At 42.3% G+C, this 24,035-nt stretch overlaps 1 protein-coding gene across 2 annotated transcripts in view; it reads left to right on the plus strand.

Annotated features, from left to right (window-relative positions):
- Positions 1–23,169, plus strand: part of LOC133968547 (guanine nucleotide exchange factor VAV3-like) — a 43,216-nt gene extending 20,047 nt beyond the window's left edge. For both annotated transcript variants that reach the window (XM_062404653.1, XM_062404654.1), the window contains exons 15-27: positions 525–634; positions 3,002–3,103; positions 3,638–3,729; positions 4,224–4,246; positions 5,133–5,157; positions 6,815–6,945; positions 10,686–10,751; positions 11,022–11,056; positions 11,209–11,325; positions 15,032–15,119; positions 16,343–16,472; positions 21,476–21,624; positions 22,817–23,169. In XM_062404653.1, the coding sequence (XP_062260637.1) occupies positions 525–634; positions 3,002–3,103; positions 3,638–3,729; positions 4,224–4,246; positions 5,133–5,157; positions 6,815–6,945; positions 10,686–10,751; positions 11,022–11,056; positions 11,209–11,325; positions 15,032–15,119; positions 16,343–16,472; positions 21,476–21,624; positions 22,817–22,858 (1,110 nt within the window). In that variant the 3' untranslated portion in view covers positions 22,859–23,169. The remainder of the gene's footprint in view (positions 1–524; positions 635–3,001; positions 3,104–3,637; positions 3,730–4,223; positions 4,247–5,132; positions 5,158–6,814; positions 6,946–10,685; positions 10,752–11,021; positions 11,057–11,208; positions 11,326–15,031; positions 15,120–16,342; positions 16,473–21,475; positions 21,625–22,816) is intronic.
- The last annotated feature ends 866 nt before the right edge of the window (positions 23,170–24,035 follow it).

The following is a 24,035-nucleotide window of genomic DNA, read 5'->3' on the forward strand; positions in this document are numbered from 1 at the left end:
CGATCTTTTTTTATCCAACTCTCTAAATAACCGGGATCTTCCTAGCTGTGCCATGGGGAGTATGGCTGGAGTATTTTGGGGGGTCCATGATTTCTGACTACAGCCATATCATCTCGGTCACTTTTACTTAAAAACCCTTTGAGTTCATATCGGGTGAATCTGATTTTCTTTCCCGTTATTACTGACACCACAAATAGAATTTATCCCAGCAGCGCCTATTGACATAGCCGCTAGTTACAGAGGATCATGCGTTGATTACAGCTAAGCCCACGAATGCACCGACACAACCCTCCATTGGGTTTTGCAGATTTATGATATGCAAATTGAGAAAAATACTTTTAACTCAGATTGCACTCGTTGGGTAACGTTGCTCGCGACTGACCCGTCGTTGAAAGTGTACACACCATGAGATGATCATCACGGTATATATTTAGACATGGTATTTATACATATGCTAATGATGCAGCACTCGCATAAAGAAAATGCCTTTGGTTTGATGGCTGTCCTCTGCTTGACCTCCACAGTGGTGCTACGGGTTCTACGTGACTCACCAGCAGGGCTACACGGGCTTTGAGCTCTTCTTCAAGACCAGAGAGCTGAAGAAGAAGTGGCTGGATCAGTTTGAAATGGCCATGTAAGCACAAAGAGACACCCACACCAGCATCCAGGCAGATTGTGATCGACACAGAAGACCAGTGTGTGTACCACAGGGAGAGAAACACACACTGTGTACTCGTTTGTGTTTCGGTTGTGTTTGTTTGTCTTTGTTTGCGACCGTGTTATTCCAAGGCCGAGAGAGGTGTTGACTCTTTCATGTGCGCTGTTTGATCAGGTCTTAGCTGTAATCAAGCACACACTGCTGACACCAGTACGATAACACACACACACACAGACACACACACACACATACATGCACAATAAACACAAACTGTTTCAAAGAGCTGCAAACTAACACAAAGTGGCTCTGCATCGGCGGCTCCTCAAATCAGTGCTCTATGGAGGTAAGTCGTATTATTTTGTGTCAGTAGGTGATTTGCAGCAGCAGATATCCTCATGTTCTTCTCTGGTTTGTTGTTCTTTGACAATACAGTGTTGTTTTGACATGACACTCCGATTGAATGAGAAAATGTTTTGTGTTTGGATATGTATGAAAACAATATCCCTGCTCTGCACGCTGACTCTCACGCTGTGGCCTTTCTGAATTCATTCTCTCTTGTATGCATGTATCACAGCAGCACAGTGCAGTGTGTGGGGATCATAGACTGGGTATAAAGATGGACTCCACGTCCGCCCACCATCCAGAAACGAATACTAATATTTGGCGCATTTGCTGGGATAGCGAGGACCTGTCCTAGAGACCAATCATGAGTCATTCTCAGCTGTCAATCATAATGTATCACCCTGTTTTTATATTATCAAAAGTCGAATTAAATCTAAACTAACCGGAAAATTAACACTTCACAAACACTGATGTCATACGAACCACCTTAAAGCACAGAAACCAATTTTCAAGAAAAAAAATATTTGAAATGCATTTTGACTTTCAACCGTTTTTCAGTCCAACTTCATTTGACTTCACTTTTGGGAGCTGTCATGTCGTCAATCTTCAAACCAAGAACTGCACATGCAAATTGGCTTTACAGCTAACTTGAGGTGGTGGTGCACGGCCCCTGTGAAATAAACTAAACTAAACTAAACTGCCTTGAAAGGATTGGATATCTGTTTGTGTCTTTGAGAATAATTCATTTGACTCTAACTAACACGGAGGGGGCAGGATTTATGTCCGAGGATCTTGCATGTCATCTATCTTTATATACAGTCTATGTGCATTAATCAACGCCCAGTTTCCGCCTTTACTCTTTGAGCTGATGCAGCCATGTACAGAGTGAGGAGACACACAACCACTTCCCCGCTGGGCCCTCGACGCTTTCTCCAAACCTCATGTGTAATTTGAATAGAGAAGTAACCATTTTCACAGCAGCCTTGAAACAGCGTTTTCCTCAGATCCAGAGTCTGAGTCAGAAACAGCTGTGTGCCACAGTGCATTGGGTAATGACACCAGAACGGGTTCATTCAGAATGGGAAAATTGTACCAATGGAGAGGATGTGGGTTCCTGATGAAGGACTCACTTGTGGGAGCACTCAGTTTAAGTGGCTTCTGGATGGTGTGTTCAATTCAAAAAAGAACCAAACATGTTTTCCTTTATTTGTGTCCGTCGTGTTTGCTCACGGGCTGCATGTTTCCGCTCTGCACTCTCCCCTCCTCTCATGTTTGAACACACAGATCAAAATTGGATGTGGGCTGATTCAAGTCCTCTTCACTTTGCTCACATGTTCTGTCGGGTGGAGAAAAATAAACTAAATGAACTGCCACAGGAAAGTTATCTGATGATTAGTGAAGGGATTTCTTCCCACGACTGAGACACACACAAACAAAAAAAATTGCAAGCTGCATGGTTCTATAGGGACGGCAATTATAGGCTGTTTATAAATCGGTTAAATTGGGTGTGAACCTCTGATTTTACCTCCAGCGCCACTATGAGGTTTATGTGTGTTGCTTTGAGTGAATACCTCCAAACTACTTTAACATGGATGCGTGTTAGAGTCATTTAAAGGTGCAGTGAGTAAGATATAGGTGAAAGGGATCTAATGGCAGATATTAAATATTAAATAATCCTGGTGATGTTTCCAGTATTGTGTATTCAGCTAAATTGTATGAATTGTTGTTTTCTTTACCCTAGAATTTACCCGTTATATTTAAAGTGTTTAAATTTAACGGGTAAAACAGGCCGCCATGTTTTTTACAGTAGCCCAGACTGGACTAAACACCTTTTGACTTTTCACGACAAAACTGAAGGTTACCACAGGTTCTCTTCCGTATTTGGAAGAGAAGGGTGAAGTGAGGGCTATGCAGCTGCAACATGCAACTTCACCACTAGATGTCACTAAATTCTACCCACTGAACTTTTAACCATCTTTTCTTTCTTATTGTATGTCTCAGATCAAATATCCGACCAGAGAAAGCCAACCACAACTCCCACCAGTTCAAGATGCACACGTTTGAGAGGATCACCTCCTGTTGCTTCTGTCACCTCCTGCTCAGGTAGGATTCAGGCCTCCTGCAGCGAGCTCCTTCAGCTCTGGATAATTATGGAGCGCTGATGAAGTCCCAGTAGAGTATATCAATGTTGTGAGCTGGTTCTGAGACACGGTGCAAATAGAAACCGTTACTATACACCTCATTCCAGGATGGCAAATCATCATGCAGGGTTGATCTTGTGAAACTCCACTTCAAATCTTTTTCAGATTAAAAGGCATGAACGGGGAAACGGTGACATTTTACATTTCAGTCACTTTTCCTCAGGGGTCTTTGGAGGATGTGAAAATGAAAATAGCTTATTAGCACTGGGTTTTAATTGAAATAAAACGTTAGTGTACTCTAGTATGGATGGTTAATACCTCAGTTTTCAGCAGATGGTGTCAGTTTTATGGTTCAGGGAAGCTGAAGGACATTTCCTGTGTCATTTTTTTCTTCCCTTGAGTGTGTGACCGAAGCCTGGAAATCCAAAATGTCAAGGCGATTTTCTTTTGGAGGCTGATGTCCGTGAAATATAACCTGTGATTTATTGTTTTCCAGGGGCATCTTTAACCAGGGCTATCTCTGCATCAAATGTGGCCTGGGGGCTCATAAGGAGTGTTTGGGTAGACTGGACGTGTGCGGGAGAACAGGTGAGATGATGGAGACTTCCTGATTCCTTTCTAACACATGTTATCCTGAAAACTCCTCTCCATGATATCCACTCTGTGTGTCCCTTTGGAGTATAAATCAGCACATTTTTGTGTGACCTTTACTCTAGCGTCACCATCAGGAGAAAACTTTCACTCATTCACATAAAATCTGAAAATCTAAAGGGCAGATCACCATGAAATTCAATGAGCACATTCATGCTCGAGAGATGATCTGCTATTTACATTTGTAACTGTGTGTGAGCTTTTCTCTTGCACCACCCACATGTCTGATTGTCAACCACGTACACAACGCACCTAACAGCTTGTATTGTAACAAATTAAGATCTTGACCTTTCCTTGTTTTTCCACTCTCACACTCTAATTATAAATTTTTTGTCCCCATCACGTGGTCTTTATAATCTCTGAAGCATTATGAGGTTGACGGTTGATGTTGTGTGTCTCTCTCTGTGTGTTTGTCGCTCTCCTGTCTGCAGATTTGGTGAAGCAGAAACCCAAGGTAAGACCTGCACTGCTACACTAACGATTTTTATTTTTGCTATGTAACACAGCAGATGATACACCCACACATGCACTGGAGTGTGCCACCACAATATAATGGACTGTACGCAAGTGTCATCATATAATAATGTTTTAAAAGTTATTCCAGCGAATATATACTAATTAAATTTGGATTTAACTGATGCACTAAAATATACAAATTAAATGCAGGGTAATAAAATGATGTTGAAATGCTTGTCGAGTATTTCCACCGCCCTCTCTGTAACATTTACACTTTATAGTTTTGTGCTTGTGTTCATTTGAAGACTCTTTTTATTTCTAAGATTTGTGAGCCCAGTGTTTAATGAAGTCTTTTCCAAAAACTTGTTTAAACTTTTATAGCTCTTCCTAGTGTATATTTACATAAATATAAACAATTATTCAACATACTCTGTATTATATGTTCCTATTTCTAAGTATTCCACACCTTGAGTCACCTGTTATGAGTTTTTTTTACTTTATCCTGGATGTATAAAAAACTTCATCATACCACTTTGGAATAAATGCATTAAATTCCCATTTGCTCCCCAGCTGTTCCTGATTTCTGTAATTTGTGACAGTTTATCTAAAATTAATGAAAACTCTATGATGCCCTGATGGGTTATAGAGAAAATGAAGTTCCAGTATTTATGTATTGTATTTATATATTTTACCTTTATACATAATAACTGCTCAGTCCAGGAGAACGCCTTCATGTGACTTTAAGAGTATTACTCACTGCTCAGGTCAGGCTGATCCTGCACAGGGCCTCTCTCTTAATCCTTTCTCCATATTTCTTTTTGGATTTATTGTCTTTCATGCCTTTTTCCTGTGTCATGATTTGTTCTTTCTCTCTCTAACAACAGGAGAACTCAGCACCAGCAGACCCAGGTCAGTGAGCCTTGACCACACGACTACACTTGTGAACCTGCTAAGGGTTTTTCTTGCGCTGTACCTCTTAAGCTGCTTTCATCTCGGGGTCTGCAGCGAAACCGAAACACAGACAGGATGAAAAGCAGCCGGTTGGTCAGAGGCCAGATGTGAGATGGCTGCTGGTTTAAAGCGAACCCTCAGATGTTATCGTCCACTCCCCCCCCACCACCACCAGCACCCCACATTCTTTATCAAATATTTCTCAACTTTTTTCTTCTTTGTGTGCCTGAAGATTTACACTGACATGGATTTCTCCACAGGGCTCAGAGCAGGGAATGAACAACAACAGTTTCCTCTTGACAAAAAAAATATATTTGAGTAAGAATAGGACACAAAAGGAGCCCAAACCGAGGCAGGGAAGAAAAAAAAAAATCTCTTTTCTCACCTCATGCTGCGAAGCCTAAACCCTTGACGGCATTGAGATGAATTGAAGGAGGTGGAATCATTACGGGAACCGCGGCAGGAGAGAAACCGACAGAAAAGCACTTGCAGCAGTCTATATGCCTCCACCGCTGAGCCGTGCCTTTGTGATAAATCAATTTCCATAAGGGGGTTTATGAGAGAGACAGCTGTGCTTATTGTTCTTAATAAAAACATGAATGTGAGATATTCCATTCATCAGAGGTCACTGTTATATCCGCCCCACCCTAGGGCTGGTTTGCAGGGGGGGGGGCCTTTGGCTGGAAGCGAGTTGTGTCTGAGGGGGCTCGATGTGTGAGTCAGGGGGAGAGTAAGTGGCCGTGTCTCATAAGTTGGCAGCGGTGTTTAGTCTTTGCCTTAGCCGGGTGCTTGTGGCTGTATTTGTCCGAGGAGGGATTGGAGCCGTTCAGGAATCATAGAGATGAATTCTCCTGCTGCAGTGACTCGCTGTTTTTTTTGTGTGTTTTTTTTTTTTTTACAATGGAGCCATTTTGCTTCTTTAAACCTTAATCAAAACGTCTGTCAGAATTCCCACATAGATCACAAAGAGCAGGTGTCGAACCTTAAAGTGACAAAGTGACCGGATGGGACTTGGCTGGTTCACCTAAAACTACAAAAACATAAAAACACATTCTTCACCTTCCTTTATTATTTACATTTACTTTTATTTAATATTATTACTATTATTATTATTATTATTATTATTATTATTATTATGATTTAGCCAAGGTGGTTTTATGTGCTCAGAGATCACCTCAATCAAATAGAGCTGTTCTTGAGATTTTGTTTGTTGGGAACTTTACTGCAGTCAAACTTGTTGCATTGATGTCAAACTGGAGTATAGTGTGTCAGCGCACAAAAACCTTCCTGCATAAGGTGCAGGACAAACTACTGAATACGCCCAACCACAGCAACACAAGTCATCAAACTGGAAATCATAAAAACATATTTTTCCGGGAAATAGGTCACATCCCCCGGATGACCAACACTGAACTGGAAATGACCAGTTCTCTGTATTCAAAGCCCAATTTCACATTCATTTCAAAGTGTCAGTAACTGAGGTGAAACAGAAACTCTCTCTGCCCCACACGATGACAGTATTTCTGCTGCACAGCCGCTCGTGTCTGTGCACAAGACTCTTTGATACGTGTGTGAAAGTTTGAGTATTAATGTGTTTGTGTTCCCTGTCTGCTAGGTTTACCCAGGATGGTTGTGATCAGAGACTATGGTGGCATCCCTTATCCCCAGTACGGGCCCCCACTAAGCATTCATGTGGGGGATGTCATTGAAGTGATGTTTGCAGACCTGCACAGCTCCTGGTGGCAGGTGCGTGTCACTCAGCTCGTCCTCGTTTTATCCCAACATCTGTGATGCCCATGAAAAAATAACATGTTATGGCGTGCCAGGTTGGCTCGGCGCACGCAGCGTCTTTGCCGTGTCACGGGTTTGAATCGATGCCGTCTGTTGTCTCCTCTCTCTAATACTGGATGTCCCACTGTGTGGCAAAGGGAAGAAAAGCTTTCAGAACAGGCGTGATGGGCTGACGTCATTATTTTGTCCCCCCGTGGTCATCCCTGTTTATAAATCACACATCGTATCGTGGTTATCTGTCACATCCTGGGTCCTGACATCCATTAATATGACACTGAGATGAGGTCAGCCTCATTTGGGAAACTAGAAACACTAAAAGAACAACGGTGTTGATGAGAAAGTAAAATCTGTTCCTTGCCTCTAAACTGCAAATGTAGTCATTTAGACATTGAATCAGTCACAATGAAAACATTGATTATAAAATAAGGATTAGAAATTGGAAATTAGAAATCAGATGGAATTGGTATCTCACATTTCTGTAAAAATTCAGCAAAAGACGGTAAAGCATATACCAGTAGTTATTGATATGTTATAAAATACATGTAATAAAGAATAACAGTACAATCTGATTTGCACAACAAAAGTTTCGAAGCATACAAAATATATTTCACCGTGTTGTATTTGTCACTTTCTGCGTCCTGACAGCCATTAAATACGACACTGTGCTGAGGTCAGCCCCGTTTAGAAAACATCAGACGAAGATCTACTGGATCTGAACTCCACTGAACCCCGGATACATTAGAGACGGGGGTGTTTGTCTCATCAGATTGAATCACAGCCCACATCAGATGATCTCAGCAATTAATGGCTCCACTTGATTAATTTAGTGCCAGAGAGAGAGACAATAAAACAGCAGTCCCTTCAGCCTCTGGAAGATATTTTAATGGTGGTGCACAACCTCGTGTACCGGCACATTTAGCAGCCACCTCACGAGGTCAGCCAAACGGTTCACCGGGTTTGACCTTATCTATTTTGGAAAGGATGGCGATTTATCTGGGGGTCTTCCGGCAGCCTCCCTAGCTGTTTCTCACTCTGCTTTACAGCAGCATTAAAGCCTCGTGCTCCTCCCGGTGCCGCTCCAATCCAACCGCAGCCCTTTGCCAACGGCACGGCTGGGAGTGGGCAGTTAGCCCGGTGTCCTGTGCTCCGTGTTTCTCTCTGTTGAGACGGAGCACGAGGTGGAGGGTCGAGGACACGAGCGCCAGAGCGACTGGCTGAATGTCACAGACGCGATGGCACCGTGCCGATGTGCTGCCAGTGGTTACCGCTCATGCTGAGAGGGGATAATCAAAGGATTTAAATTATAATGCACGTTTGTGTTTTCCTGTCATGTGTGTAATGACACTGAGAAAAGCATAATGTAAGCTGCGGTTTGGAGGCTGTGACGTCTGGTGGCGCTGGAGAGCTAGAGACTGAGCAGCAGGATCACCTGATGTTCTCCGTCAGAGCGTCTATCACCCAAACCTGTCAGGCCCGTTACTGCAATAGAATCAACATAATTAAACATTTTTTTCTTTTTTTTGGCCCATTTCAACAAATTTGATTCAGGAAATTAACGTAAACAAAAACATAATATACAAATTTGTCTGAAATGGGTTAATTAGCGTTATTTAAGTGTAACCACATGAAATGACATGAGCACCACTAGAGTCAGATGCTGAGCTCCTGCATTAATCATGTAGGCCAATGTGAGCTGTGTTTTTTCCTCTCTAATAATTAAAGGTATTGCCTCATTCATTTATGAGGAATAACTCAAATAAACTGAATACTAAGATGTTGGTTGATTAACATTGATATTTTACTAATTACCAGTTATAGGGAGCTAAATTAATTAACGACCAAATAATTTAAACTTCAGCAGGTATCTTGTAACGATGATATAGTTACCATTTAATATGGTAATACAAAAAGTAGGATTCCAGTCGGCCTGTCACAGGAGGCCATTGCACAGAAGAGTTTTGATGAGAATAATCTTGAACCAAATCAGAGGATAGATACAATTTCAAATATAACATATCGAGAATTCATGAGTCAAAATGACGAATATAAACTATCAAGATAAGATATGATCCAAAACCGAGGATATTGATGGTAACACCAACTTTCACCATCAATATTTCACCAGCTGCTGCTTCTCTGAATGGATTGAATAGACCTGATGACTTGGATTTATTTCTGATAGTTTTGCTTTATTCTTGAAATGAAAAATGATATAAAAAAAAAACACACTCTCTCATTTGTTATCTTATGCCTGGCCTTCACACTCCTCTATACTAATGGACCACAAAGTGAATGAAAAGCTCCAATCTGTTCTTTGCGTTTAAAATTTCAAATGTGGTGATTCAGACATTGAAGAAATCCCATTGGAAACATTGTTTATTTAATGAAAGAAATTGGAATTGGTATCAAAGTCTCTCTTCAGTGAGACGCACCAGTACTCGGCGGTGACGGTGAGCTGTAATAAAATAAACCTGGTAATAAAGAGAAGAGGATTAAGGCGACCACAATCTCATCTGCACAATACAAATTTCTAAGCAAACAAAAAAATAGTATTTTCGATGAGTTTGTCTCACGGTCACAAACAAAGCATTTTGGGTGAGAAACACTAAATCTAAACAAAACCCTGTTTGTTTACAATGAAAGCTCCACAGGGTTCCTTTAATCTTCAGCGTCCCCAGTGGCGCCAGAGGATGGAATTACAGAACATTGAGAATTCATATCCCCTGTTACCCAGAAGGCAATTATCCCCCATCCCACTGGCAGAACAATACAATCAATCCCTGTAATTTCATTTGATCCTTTGGCTGCTGCCTGTTTATGCCAACAGAGTAATAAGTTGAATCTTTATCGTACGCTTATAGAAAGGCATAACAAATAGAGAGGGGCTCTCACAAAAATCCTTTGATGAAATGTTATTACACAGAATGAATCATAGAGATGGGTGAAGAATCGCTTTCCAATCTAGTTAGCGCCCGGGCGTGCACGGTCTCAAAAAGCATTTCTTGCTCTAATAAAGAGGAGTGAGGAGGAAAGGGTAAACAGGGCAGGAAGCGGAGTGAAGAGCTCCACGTGCCCTCGACACTCACTGTCCTCTCAGATTGACTCAGTGGACTTCAAATTGACCTCGAGCTCCGAACTGGATACTTAGATTACCTTGAGATTAATGCTGATGTATGTGTTTATAACCATCTACAGGATAATGTGCACGGAAGGGAATAAAGGTTATAGAATGAACCGAACTCTCTATGAAGGAGCAAGTTGATATGAAGATGAAGCCGTTTTTTTGAGGGGGGGCTAAATTGGTTTCTTTATACAGAGACTACACTATGTTTGTAGAAAGAAGTGACGACTTTCCTGTAAAGCTCAGGTTTGCTCGAGGCAGGTCAGCCAAAATGCAATTGTTAGACGTTAGCGCCGGGCGGAGAGCTTACGCTGTTTGGATATTCAAAGACCAGAAGAAGATCCATTATTAAGTGTTAAACGAGGCTCTTGTTTTGATGCAGCGCAAATCTCACTGCCGGCAGAGTTTGAACCATAATTAACTCGGGCTGCAAATTAGATGCACTGCTTGTTGTGTGCTAATTGCTGAGGATTTATTGGAGCGAGTGTGGGAGGGGAAGAGGGGGAAGGAAGAGAGCGGTGTGTCGTCGCTCCCAGACAAATATAATGCGATTAACAGCCAGTTGCCATTGCAGGGCAAAATCCTGGCGACGAGCAAGATTGGCTTCTTTCCAAGCGACGCGGTGAGGCCCTGCCCGTGTGTAAGTGTGCACATTTTTTTGGTATTCAATAAGACACATTGAGTGTGATAACAATTCATTCAGTAGATAATGACCACTATTGATGTCTCAGCGAAGGCATATGGTGCTTTTCAATTGCAGTTTTTTTCTTCTATTTCTGTAGAAGACTGATTTTAGCCATTAGATGTGGCTTGAATATCACATTACCACAAATTACCCCCCCCCCCTCCCCCCCCCATTGGTATTGACTCCATTAACACACAGAATAACCACAATTCTTTTCTATGGCAGGTTCCGAAACCTGTCGATTACTCCGCCCAGCTCTGGTAAGCGATGAAAACAAATTGCTGCAGATCGCGAAACAATAACAACAAGTCATTTCCACTGTACTGCATTGATTGCATTGACTGTTCTCATCCTCATGTTCAGAATGATTGATGGCAGTGTAAGTGCAGTAGTTGTTCACCGGCTGGTTCAGGTTTGCAGGGCCCTTGGAGAGATACCAGGCGGAGGTGGAGCTCCAGGACAGAGGGAACGGCACCTACCTGGTTCGACACCGGAGCAAAGAAGGCACCGAGTACGCCATCAGTATAAAGTAAGGGATACGACTGGTCGTTTGAAATTCATTTCTGTATCAAATCTCCTGCAGTGTAGTTTACACACCACAGTCTACCAAGAAGAGCAGGATGAATGAAACACATGCGTTTACCCTGTGGGCAAAGAAACCCCTTGTTGCTCGAGGCCAGTGGCAAGAACCACTCAAACAATGGTGCAGACTCAGAACAGACAGTGTTTTCTAATGGTGAAGCGGATGAGCCCCTGCTGAAGGAGATCGTGCTGCGTTCAACTTCTTTAAGCAAAGAAAGTTACACTGACTATGTAATCATCAGTAGTGTGTAACTGAAGAAAGGAGAAAGTTTGACTGGTCTGATGAGTCGCAGTGGATGCTGGTGATACAGGTGGTGGGTTCAATCATCCAAATTACAAAGAAAAACTAAAAACTTTTACCATTTGAATAGTTTCTTAGGACACTTCTTCACTCACAACCTTTCTTTGAGTCTTTAGCAGCGGCTTTACTGACGAGCTTAAAACACACTCTTCCCAGTCCTGCTGTTAAAACTGGCTGCAGAGGAAATCCTAGAAATGAACTGTACATTTCCATTATACGAGTAACACTATGTAAAGAAACTGCACATATAAAGAAAGTACCAGACCTAGTGTTAAAGTCAACCATAGATCTATGGATGCAGTGTTGTGATGAGGCAGTAATCTACACTCACTGTTAAAACTTGAAGCAAAGAGTTATGACTTTTATATTTGTATTTTTTTTAAAGTTAACCACAGATCTTTTGAAGGGAAATGTGTCTTTGCTTTAACCCAAAGTAGAAGTGTCCTTTCCCTAAATTACTGGCAATGATCAGAGGAGCTTTCTGATGTTTGGGGTCATGATAATTACAAACGCAAAGAATACTAAATCGTGCTTCAACTGAAAGCCTTTCGACAACGTATTGAGATAAAATACAAACGCAGACACTTAAGTGCGACAGGGCACGACCCAAATGAGTAACAGGTGTCTGGATAGAAGCTGAGAGCAGAGAGGCTTTATAGAAATCACACAGGAGAAGAGGAGGCGCTGTGGAAACCTGTTTTTCAAGGAATCATAAATGATCAGAAAAAAAGCTACAGCACAATTCAAAAAATTACCCATTTTGAGCACCTCACTTCAATAGACGAGTGGCGGACACTTCAGAAGCCCCTTGTGATGTTGATGAGGTGGAAGGGCTCCAACGCCATCAAGGCCATCGCGTCTTGTTTGAGAAAGTGAAAATCAATTGCTGGATCAGCCCGTTTATCAAGATTTTTTCTTACTTTAGTCATTGAAATGAGTTTGGTAGTTTGAATGTAATCCTCTCAGTCTCACAGTCTTTGGCGCAGGTGGTTTTCTTTCTTTTAAGTTCCACTCTGGGATGTCCACTGACACCTGGCGCTATCAAACCACTTTGAAGGTTTAACATTGACCCAACTCTGCTGTAACAGGATCATACACCAGGACGCTAACTTTATCCATCAACTGGTTCCATGTGACAACAAGTTAAAAGATGATCCAATTAGTTACTAATCTTAGACGTCACTGTGAATTGTTTTCGTTGGAACTACTTAGCACAGATCCCCATTTAGAGTGTGGCTCTGAAGAGTCTGCAGTTCATTTTACTTTCCCACTCAGTCCACATTTCAGCAGCATGGAGAAGAGGTTGAACTGGGTGATCTCTCCGTTTCACCCTATATCTCAGACCTCAGCATAGACATATGTTCAAGGTTGCCCGATAGCATTCGTCACATCATGCTCTGCTCTTGAGTTTATCCATCTTAAAGAGTGTGTTTCAATAGAGGACGAGCGACGCACTCCCAACTGTAGATAAAACAGGAATCCCCCCCCGGCCTCTGCAAATGTCTGTTTTATCTGCAAGTGGAGTGCCTCTGTGTTCCTCTTTTGATATACAATGCTGTCCATTTAACTAGTGAATATCTCTCAGGCTACATCAAAGTATGTTCAGTCTTTAAAAAAGAAAAGAAGGAACGAAAGAAGACTATCGAGTCCTTCTGACCAGGCATGACGGCCCCGAGAGATTATAATGATTAAGGCCTCGCTCCGGAATGGTGTTTTTTTTTACGCTGGGACTATTTAGCCAGTGACGCGTCATTCCAGCCCATTTGGTTTGGTCGGACTCGTACCGTCGCTCATTCAAAGCTTTGATGTACCGGGGGCCCCAGTGTCTGAACGCTCCAATCCTAATTGCCTGTCTCACTGCTTAAGATCATTATCAGGATGGCTGTTTGAGATAACTGGGGCTTTATAGAGCGAGCTGCTGCTAATCAACTGGAACTGTCTGATGTCAAAACGCTACCAATGGTCAGTTCGAGTGTGAGCTGAGGGATGTTTATGTGTTTCGGGGGGGAACGTGCATCCGTGCGGGCCGACAGCTGCGTAGAAAAGACTGCACCTGTCTCCACGTGTTATGCATCATATAAGTCGGCACATATCAATAATGTATCTCACTCCCTATATATTCATAATGTATCAGTGAATCTGCAACATGATCATATTCAGCCCTTATATACCGTGTTGGGAGATTTGCGCTGTAGATTTATCTCCAGTGTAACCTGCACATCGCCATATGGAAGACATGCAATATACAGCCCGGTGCTCGCAATTGGCCTGACAGCTCACCCCCCCCCCCCCCACTTGTGCGTGCAGTGTGTCCCGATCGTGTTTGTGTATTTGTCAAGGTTGGCCCTGCACTACTTTTCAACAAAGTACTTTGCCGGAGCTGTTCTCTGGTGTCGTATGATTATTTAATCGTTAAATTATTTAATCAGGCCTGGAGCATACACTCAGCAGTGCTTTGCTTTACAGTCCGTTGTGATATAGGATTGATATAGGAATTTGAATTTCAGATTTCAAGGCATTTCTCGGAGAATGATCATGATCTTGTTATGAAAAGTTAATTCTTAAAAGACTGATATTTACGAGTGTGTGCAATTGATAAAATTATCATATCATTATCGTAAGGGGTCTGGTGGAGGAGTGTGCTCTCCTGAGCGCCATTTTAGTTTAAATCGTATTCACTTGAACGTTTGTCAAAAACCATGAAGGTTTTATCTAATGAAATTAAATTACTTAATTTACAAACATAGCTGTTGCTGTTTTTGATTAGATATTGATTTTAAGGAGCTTAAATATTTGCTTTAAGCCATTTGATTTAAAAGCTGAATGTCGGCTGTTACCACAAAAGAGAACATTTCTACATAGAGTTTACAAAGGTCAAACTTAAGGGAAATCTAAGTCACAAGATGCTTTACTGTTTTTTGATTGACCTCTTATCTAACTTGTACAGGAAAGCTTCAGGACAGTTTCAAATCTAAGAATGAAAAATCACTGTTTGGTTCCTCACATTTCATGTCTACAGTCAGAATGGTCTTGAGTACTTTGGATATTACTTAAACTCAGGATTGAAGAGCTTTAAAGGAAGGCAGTGACTGATATGCATTATGAACTGATCTAACAAGGTAAAACCCGGGGACACCTATGACGCTTTCATTATTATCTGATGTGAGTGAATTGCTGTGGAATGTGGTTTCCACTGCAGGGAGAAGCCCCTTGTTAAACAGAGCTGCTCGGCTCAGCACGGTACCCGGCAGTCAGCGCCGGCAGACCTTCGTGACGGCTCACCATGGAGACTGGATTGATGTGGAACCATGTATAGTTGATTAGCAGCCCATGTCTTATTCATCCTCCACAGGTTCAACGATAAGATCAAACACATTAAGATTCTGACCAAGGACGGCTGCTTCTACATCGCTGAGACTCGGCTGTTCAAGACTGTGCTGGTAAGGGCTTTAACTTCCTATGGATTTTTGTGCCCCTATTAACTGCTGTTGCATTAATGAGTATAATCATTTTGACATTTACGCTACTTTTACAGCAGTCTCTTGAGATAAACCCAAGTGAACATTTTACTCTCCTTTTATGCAATGATAAAACCCTACTACTACTACTACTACTACTACTACTACTACTACTACTACTATAACTACTGTTAATAACAATAACTATTATGACAGAGCAGAGCTATAATGTTTTAGTTTTTTTTATAAAACACGTCCAACAATATTAGCACCCTGTACATATTTTTTAAAGATTTTAATATAATTACATATCTACACAAAGACACAAATATAAATTTACATAATAAGCTAGTCACACATGCATCCTCAACATTAGTATATTACAGATATACCAGTCTGATATGTTGTCTACAGAAAGTGCATTGTAAAATTGGAGAATTAAATTTGAAGGTCATAACAGCACAAAATTGGACCATGGGAACAATGAAATCAAACTGATCCAAGATCAGGTTTGGGCTTGGATGTTTTGGGGCCGGTCCAAGGTGGCCAAGAGTGAGCGATAACATTTTAAGATCAACTCTAAAATGTAAAGGGAGCCACTGCAGTAACGCTTAAACAGGTATAACGTGGTCCCATATCTCAAAGCCCATTAGGAGCCTGGCAGCTGAATTGTGAACTAGTGTTCTGCCTCACATTCGCCTCTGACCAAGGAACAAGTACAAAGATTTGATGTCTAGAAAAGATATAAGCATAAATTAGAATTTTCCCACGTAGAGAAAGACAGAACAAGTTATTTTGTAAATATTATGGAGATGTCTCTTCATTGTTAAAAATGTAATCCTGATGAGGTTAGAATGGGAGCATAAATTAAATAAAAAAATGACTGGACCCAAAATAGAGCCTTGTGGGACACCACAGTAATGAGAGCAGAGAATGTAAATTTTAACATTTATTCCTGTGGTATTAAATGACAGTGGTTAACATCAGGTTGTTTTTAGGACCTTTACTCTTACTGTTGTGCAGATAGATATATTAGTGGTTAGACGCTCTGCTCTGGAACACTTCTCTAGTATTAACTGCTGTTATATTGTTCAGATCAAACCACCTCTCCCTCAACAGCGTTCCCACGTGTCTTTCGTTTCTGTGTACACAAACCCATCTAGATTTACACGCACTTAACTGTGTATTGTGCTTGTTTTACACAGGACTTAGTGGAGCACTACAAGCAGCGCTCCCTGAAGGAGGGCTTCAGCAGTCTCGACACCACTCTACAGGTCCCCTATAGGGAACTTACCAATGGAATCATGCCCATGGCCGTTACCAAAGCTGACAGTGGTGAGTCTTTAAAATTCAAGCTGCTTCCCTGAGACTGTCTAGCAGGTGAAAAATGCTTCCTCTTCAGATCAGATCTCGATCTGTTTACAGTTGAAATAGCATTAAAATCTTCTCTATATAACCAGAGCAGTTGATGGAATCTTACATTCCCAGGTTATCACACAGAGCTGAAGGCGAAAGCAGTTTCCTGGAATCAGTATCTCTCTGATAATATTTTTTTTTAACAGGCCAGCTAATCTACTGCACACCCTCTCCTCGAAGGAATGTACAAAAAATGTTAGGTTACAGAATCATACTGATACAGCGCTTGCTTGGTTATTACACAAACACGAACAACACAGGGTGAAAAGACAGCAGCAGTTTCTTCAGGAGAATCCTCCTTAGTCCTTTACACAGTAAGGCAACATTTATAATTCCATTCAGACTTATACACAAACATGTCTTTATAACATGGGATCTAAACCCTGGTCAGACTGTGAGTGGATATTAATATTACACTTACTGCAGTTTAGTTCAACGGCCTAAGATGCCAAATATGTAATGACTTGCTCTGATGACTAGTTGCATTTATTCCAATCTATCATGGCTCCATATAGTCATATATATTTACTGCCTGTGTACATTTAACCTCTGCAGTGTTTTTATGTAGCTGCTCTGGAGCTTTCAGTCAAATCACATGGTCTTTATCAGCACATGGAGGTTGCCCTGCTGTCATGAATCTGTAGATGTCGCTGTACATTTTTCTCCTCTGAGAAAATAAGATGAAAATAAGATATATTAATTATAAAAAAACATAAAAATCAAATTATATGTAATAATCACAATATATATGTATATATATATATATATATATGTGTGTGTGTGTGTGTGTGTGTGTGTGTGTGTGTGTGTGTGGATTTATACATATATTTATGACCACCTCCATATGCAGTCTATCCGATTTGATCACTTTAGGTATTGCAGTATATTCTCTGTGCATTTCCACCTTTGTGCTTTTCCATATCTCCATACAAATAGAATGCTAATGTCAGGTGTAAATGTGCATAAAGAGAGGCACAGAGAATAAAGGGAACGTATGGGGTAACAGCGATAAAGGGAGAGTGAAAGACATGAGAGGAAAGAAAAAATAGAAAAGAGCCTCGGCATCTCACCAGGCTCGGCAGAGAGGTCCCAGTCAGGGCCCAGTGCCCCGGGCAAGCACCAGGAGCCCGCTACTCCCACCGTCACACTCCGCACGCTGCTCGGCTCCGAGATGGCTTCACAATCTTCCTGACAGGACATGACATTTCACTCGGGCTGGCAGCGGGGAAAACTGTGTGACAGCCGCCTGCTGACACACACCTGAGGGACACCTCTGGTCCAACTCAGGGACTGCGCCTGTTTCCCCCCCAAAAAAAACAAATAATAAAAAAAAAAAAAACAGGGGAAAAAGTTTTGCAAATATGATCTGATGTAAAGGAGCAGGAAGCAGCTGGAGGTAAACTGTCTTAACTGAAAGAGAGGTGTAGGTGTAAACAACCGCAGCCGAGGCAAACACACGAACGTGGGGAACAAAGTCAGAGTTAGCCCTTTGTGTCTGTTCGGATGTAAAATTCTGCCTCATCCTCGTCCCCCCGCCTCCGTTGGCAGCGTCAGTCTCCCCGCGCATCAGGCTTCAAAGCTCGGCAAGAGGTGTTTTTGTGCATCTCTGCCATTCACGCCGCTTCCCTCTGTGAGAAAGCCTTGACAGACCCGCCGCTGCCTCAGTGCATTCTGGGATAGATTATTATTGCCTTAAGTCGTCCACCCCCGTAGAAAGACTTAGTGTGGGCACCTCGTTCTCTCCGCCTGGTAAACAGCCTCTGCTTCAAGACAGATGTCATTCCCAAACAATACACACACACACACACAAAATGGTTTGAATCTCAAAACAGACAGTGCTCGAAAAGAAAACAGAAGGCGAGGCTGGGCAAACAATCACAAGACACACAACTAGTGAAAAGCCGTCAAAAACTCTGGAGTAATTTGTTTCCCCAAACCCCAGCCAGCGTCTTTAATTGAGTCTGACTGAGAGCTTCTTGTCTGTGTGCTTGAATATCCGAGTTGCGGAATAATTCAAAAGATCTTTTAACGTCTGTTGGTTGTGGGGGGGGGGGATCAATCTGCGGTTAAGTATTGATGCTGTCACGACTCTGTCGTATTAAATTTGTTTAAAATCACAACGGGATCTGGGAATATTAGAGGATTTATTAGACACATACTTTCTAAACTATTTCATAATTCTCCTCGTGCCAGTTTATGATGGTGTGTTTATATATGTGTGTATATATTTTCTGCAGTTATTTGAATAGTTGTTTGTGTGTGTGTGTGTGCACTATAGCAGCTTGTCGGCCTGCAGTCACTTATCCCTGCAGGGGGGGGAGTAGGCCATGGAACCATATTGTTGTGTTGATAGGAGCTGGTTTTCTCTGTGTGAGCCTCGGCTCCGATGGTTTTTCAAATGGGAGCAGAATCCGTCGGCTCTGAGATGTGGATTTCCAGCCGATTCCTTTGTTAAGGCGCCGTGCTGTTGCATCGGATTCATCCTCAGCCCCACGCTGCCGCTTTGACTCCCCAGGTCTTAAATGTTATCATGACCTGGAAAGGTTGTAGAAGCTTCACTCACAGTCCCAAAATATGTGGATACCTAATGTTTTATACACCGCTGTTCCAGCTCCATGGTTCTGGGAAGACATGGCTGCGGGTATTTGCTCCCATTCAGCCACAAACACATTAGTTGGGTTAGAAATTGACGTTGGGTAATAAGCTGTTGCGTTCCAGTTCATCCAGAATGTGTTAAGTGGGGCTGGGGTCAGGCTGCTGGGGGCACTGTTGAACCGGATCGGAGAGAATTGGAGAAACAGCAGCTGAGTAAAGGAAATCAGATAAGATGCTGGATGTGGAGCCTGGAATTTCTTGGCAGGGTGTTATTCTTGTTGGTGATACGACCCTAGTGTCGTCTAAGTTTCTCATAGATTCTCTTAACTTATTTGCGCGAGCATTCCGATATAGGGTTCCACGATTTCTGGAAAATCTCTTGCACAGGATTTCGATTCATGATTCTCTAAGGTCACTAATCATGATTTGAATACGATTCAATTTGCAGCTCTGCTACAGAAATGTAGTTCAAGCCATTCAAAAAAGCCCAGACTAAAGTAGGCCCATTAGCACACAGGTTGTTGTGTCAGTGTTAAGTGAGAATTTGTGTATTTGTGTAAGTAAAATAACAAATGATCCGATTCTTTCACTGTTGTTGCTTTTCTGACTCGTCTCTCCCCCCCGCCCTTGCCTTTTCTTTGACTTTGCCAACTTTTCTGTCCCCTTCTCCCTCTCCCTCTCTCTCTCTCTCTCTGTCTGTCTCTGTCTCTCTTTTCTGTCGAACTCGTGTTTACTTGGCCTATGTTCTCTATTCGCTCCCACTACGGCCTGAACCCCCCCCCCATCCCCATTACTCGCCTCGTCTCTCTGTAGTTCCTCCTGGCAGCTGCAGCTTTGTTCCTCCCTCCTCCTCGCCTTTCTGGTCAGGTACAGGTACAGCTTTTCTACTCTCTCTTTGTCTCTTCCTCGCTGCGTGTCCACGTTTCCAGGTCCCCCCCGTCTCTGTTAAATAATGTAGTCTAGTGATGACGCGTTTACCTAGCATCGCACAAACCGTATGTATTTTTATTTGGGCGGGGGGGAAGAAACAGCAACATTCAGATTTTTCTTTCGGAAGAAAATTCAACTGCACAAATGAAAAGAGCTGCAGAATTCTCAACTAATCTGAGGCAGAGAGCTGTGAAACCACCTACTGGCTTTTTCCTTTCACTGAAATCCAACAATAACGCTGTTCAGCTAATTAAAAGGGGGCAAAGCCTTTATCCTGTTTGGTTTCACTCGTTCATAATCCATAATAAAATGGAATATAGGTAATTGAGGTTTCCATTTTTAACATGTTCTCATTATGCTGACACGACTTAACGGCAGCACAATAATCTCTTTAGATGAATTGGTGCATGTCTCTCTCTGTGTGCACGGAGCTGCATGAGTGCATGAGTATACGCATGTGTCTCTATCTGTTGGCTCCAGCATCTGAGTCGGTTGGACGTTTTTGTGTTTGCATGAGGGAGGAGATGAATTACTCTCATGTGTCGTCAGAAAGACACACATTGGTGTTCACATGTTATATGAGCGCTGACCTGCATGTGTAGGAACCTGATAAGTGGAGACGCCGTGCGTGCAGCTGGGCTGAACATGAACTTCCGATATAATCAACACATGAACACAATTACCCATGACCCTCTCGTCTCTGCTGTGCACCGGGCGGCCACATGAGCTCTCCTCTGTAAAGTCTGGTTTATTCTCCCATCTCTGAGTCTAAGCTCTCATTTTATTCAAGCTCTACCAATTTATCGATTGGCAAATGAAAATCGGCCGATATTGGCGTTTCATTTTACAGGAGGTACAATGCAGAAAGACATGGAATTTAACTTTTACATTAAAAATATTATCATTTGTTTCTTAATTTAACTTTTAGACATTTGCTTTTTTATTGCGTTCAAGAACTTCTTATTTGTGTTTTCCTTTACAGCCATTTGTAATAAAGTGTATGGTTAGACTATAACACAATAATTGCCATTTAAAATATATATATATATATATATGGGTTGGGCTCTAGATTTTATTATTAAATATCCCTGTGAGAATTGTATTTCACACCAGCTTAAAACTTTTACAAACAACACTAGTAATAAATAAATAGCCCGGTATATTAAAGGTAGATAAGCTGATTGAGCTCATCTGACATACATCACTTGGCGATCTAGTGACAGATTTGTAACTTCACATCCTGATTGAGAATTAGTTTAGTTCTTTTCCATTCGGGGGGGGCCTCGAGTTGTTCTAAACAACTTTCCTAAATAACTCTGCACCTCTCAGAGCATCCTAGGAATATGTGTGAAATTTAGTGTCCATGGCCTCCTATAAAAGTGCTCTCTCTGTCTCAGTGTTCTCCCCCAGGGTGGTGGGTATTGCAGTGGCCCGCTACGACTTCTGCTCCAGAGACACGCGGGAGCTCTCACTGCTGCAGGGAGACGTTATCAAGATCTACACCAAGATGACCAGTGGGTGGTGGAAGGGAGAGCTGGGCGGCAAGGTGGGTCTGCTCGAGGATCCTCTCAATAGCTCACAGTTTATTTCCCGTTTAACTTGGTTTTTGCAGTATTATTACACATGCAATAGATCAGTATGTTACCACTTGTATGTCCTTCATTAAAATGACTGTACTGTATATAATACTTGTATATTATTCTCTTGTTTGTTGGTTCGTTCACATATAGCAGTCCCCCTAAATATACCTAAATGAAAAAAAAAAATCAAGATCCATGTATTTCTTCTCTGGGAAATCGAGGAAACTTTACAAAATTTTGAATGAATGATTGGCACCAGAGTTGGCTTCAGTCCCCTAAACATGGGTTTTTCATCAAGAGGCATAAATAGTTTTTTGAGAAATCAAACCACTTTGCATCAGTAATTTGTTATGTGTATACAAATGTCTGATATGTGGGTTCCTGGATGGAGCTGGAGCAGTAGAGCTGTTGGACATGATAGAAAACCTTGTTGGTGGGAAGTTGGAGAGGGATCTCGTCGTTACACTGTGGTTTGATCTCGGCAGAGTTGGAAGAGGATGAAGCTCGGCTCGCAGTTTGATCGCATGTATCTTCCCTTTCATGGGTGTTGTATAAGTCTGAGGGAAAAGAGTTCATAAGTTCACAGGGCACTCATGTGGACAGAAGGCCAGGAGGGTATTGGTAGATGACAGAGATTCCAGGATAGCTGTCGGTCTCTGCTACGCGTTCTGACTTGAGTGAACCGATTAAACTTGCAAGAGATTGTTTGTGTCCATCTGATTCTTTCTGTCAGACATCGGCCTTGAATATGTAATTACACTCTCAGCACCGTGTGTCGACTGCAAGAGAAAGTCAAGCTGCACCAGATTTCACACCATCTTAGTTGCCAAAATGAGTTTATTTTCATCAAGATCCATGAATTTTTTATCTGCATGCAAACCTCACAATTCCTGGATCCGACCCCTGATCTGGAGCCGCACCAAAATTTGATGGCTCCTTCTTCCAGTCATACCGCATACTTCCATTGAGTTTAATGAAAGTCTGAAGTTATTTTTGTCTTATCTTAACAAAAACACCAATTAACAAATAATTTAAATTCATTAAAACTTTCAAACTGAGGAGAAAGCTGGTCAAGAAAACACATGGAGCACATGAAAATGTATTTCCTGTCAGGTTCAGTGCTGCCGTCTGACGTGTACCTGTTGTGCTGCTTCTCAGGTGGGCTGGTTCCCCTCCACCTACGTGGAAGAAGAGGACTGACTTCGGAGTGACACTTCTTCCGTGTCCATTCAAAGCTGACCGCCCCCGCCAGGCGCCGAGCTGCTCGTCCACTCTCTCTCTGTGCCCCGCAAGTCAGATCTCTTTGATAAAAGCCCAGAGACTCGGACTTGAGAGGAAGCGGCGGTGCCCTAGAAAACGCTTCCTCCTGCCCTCTGACAGACTCTCACACAGAGCAGATGTCAAATCACAGATTCCGGGAGTGTCACTCCGTGTCTCGCCTCTCCGTGGTGCTGTCTGCCCCCGTGGTCCACCGGGAAGTGCATGTGCTGTACACAGACGCCCCCCCCCCCCCCCCCACCACCTGTCTCCCCATCCATTCACCTTGTCTTATTATTGATGACTCCATCGGCTGGTGTGAGACCTGCCCTCACTGTCATCATGTTTCGATACCAGAAAGGCTCAGTCGCCCAAGTGGAACAAGGATCCTGCTGACAAGGCGCCGCCCAGGTTCTCCTCCAGATTGAAAAGCAGGAGCTGAAGAGCGTTGGCTGCTGTTGGAACTCTGCAGCCAAAGCCGGCTCGACTTTCTATCAAAGACTAATTTTATTTTTAACGTCTGAAATCACTGGACCGACCTAATCTTATTTAAATGGAATCTCTGGAACGTGATTTGACCCAGAGGACGGAGCGATTTCAGCCCCACAGCACGAAGGATCATCCTTATAATGTGTTTTTTCTAAGTGACTGTTATTCTTTCGAAGTGATTCAATCCTATCAGGAGGGGAAAACTTGTCCAGAATCAAAGTAGCTTTTGTCCCTTTCTGTTGTACTGTTTCTGTGTTTTTCTAGATTTACTGCAGTAGTTTGATACATTGGAAAATGCACTAAAAGGTACAAGCTGCCGGTTTTGTTTTATTTGAGGATTATCAGGAGAGACATGTGTATGCTAAGCTAACCAATCTCTGACTGAAACTTAATACCTAGACTGTAAATAAAGATGGACGATGCATCTTCACCTGCTCCTACTCTCCAGAAATGAAGCCAAAATACCCTGGACAAGGAGGCTGCCATCTTGCACCACCGACATAATTTGGAGCCAGAGTCTGTGCCACCACGATCAGGAGATCTCAGCTGTCAATCATGAGGTTTCTCTCTGCTTTTACCGCAAATGACTCATTAGAACCAAACTTAATTATGTATGTTTAAACATTCCCTC

This window comes from Platichthys flesus, chromosome 14 (genome assembly GCF_949316205.1).
Source record: "Platichthys flesus chromosome 14, fPlaFle2.1, whole genome shotgun sequence".
In the NCBI taxonomy this organism is placed as follows: Eukaryota; Metazoa; Chordata; class Actinopteri; order Pleuronectiformes; family Pleuronectidae; genus Platichthys; species Platichthys flesus.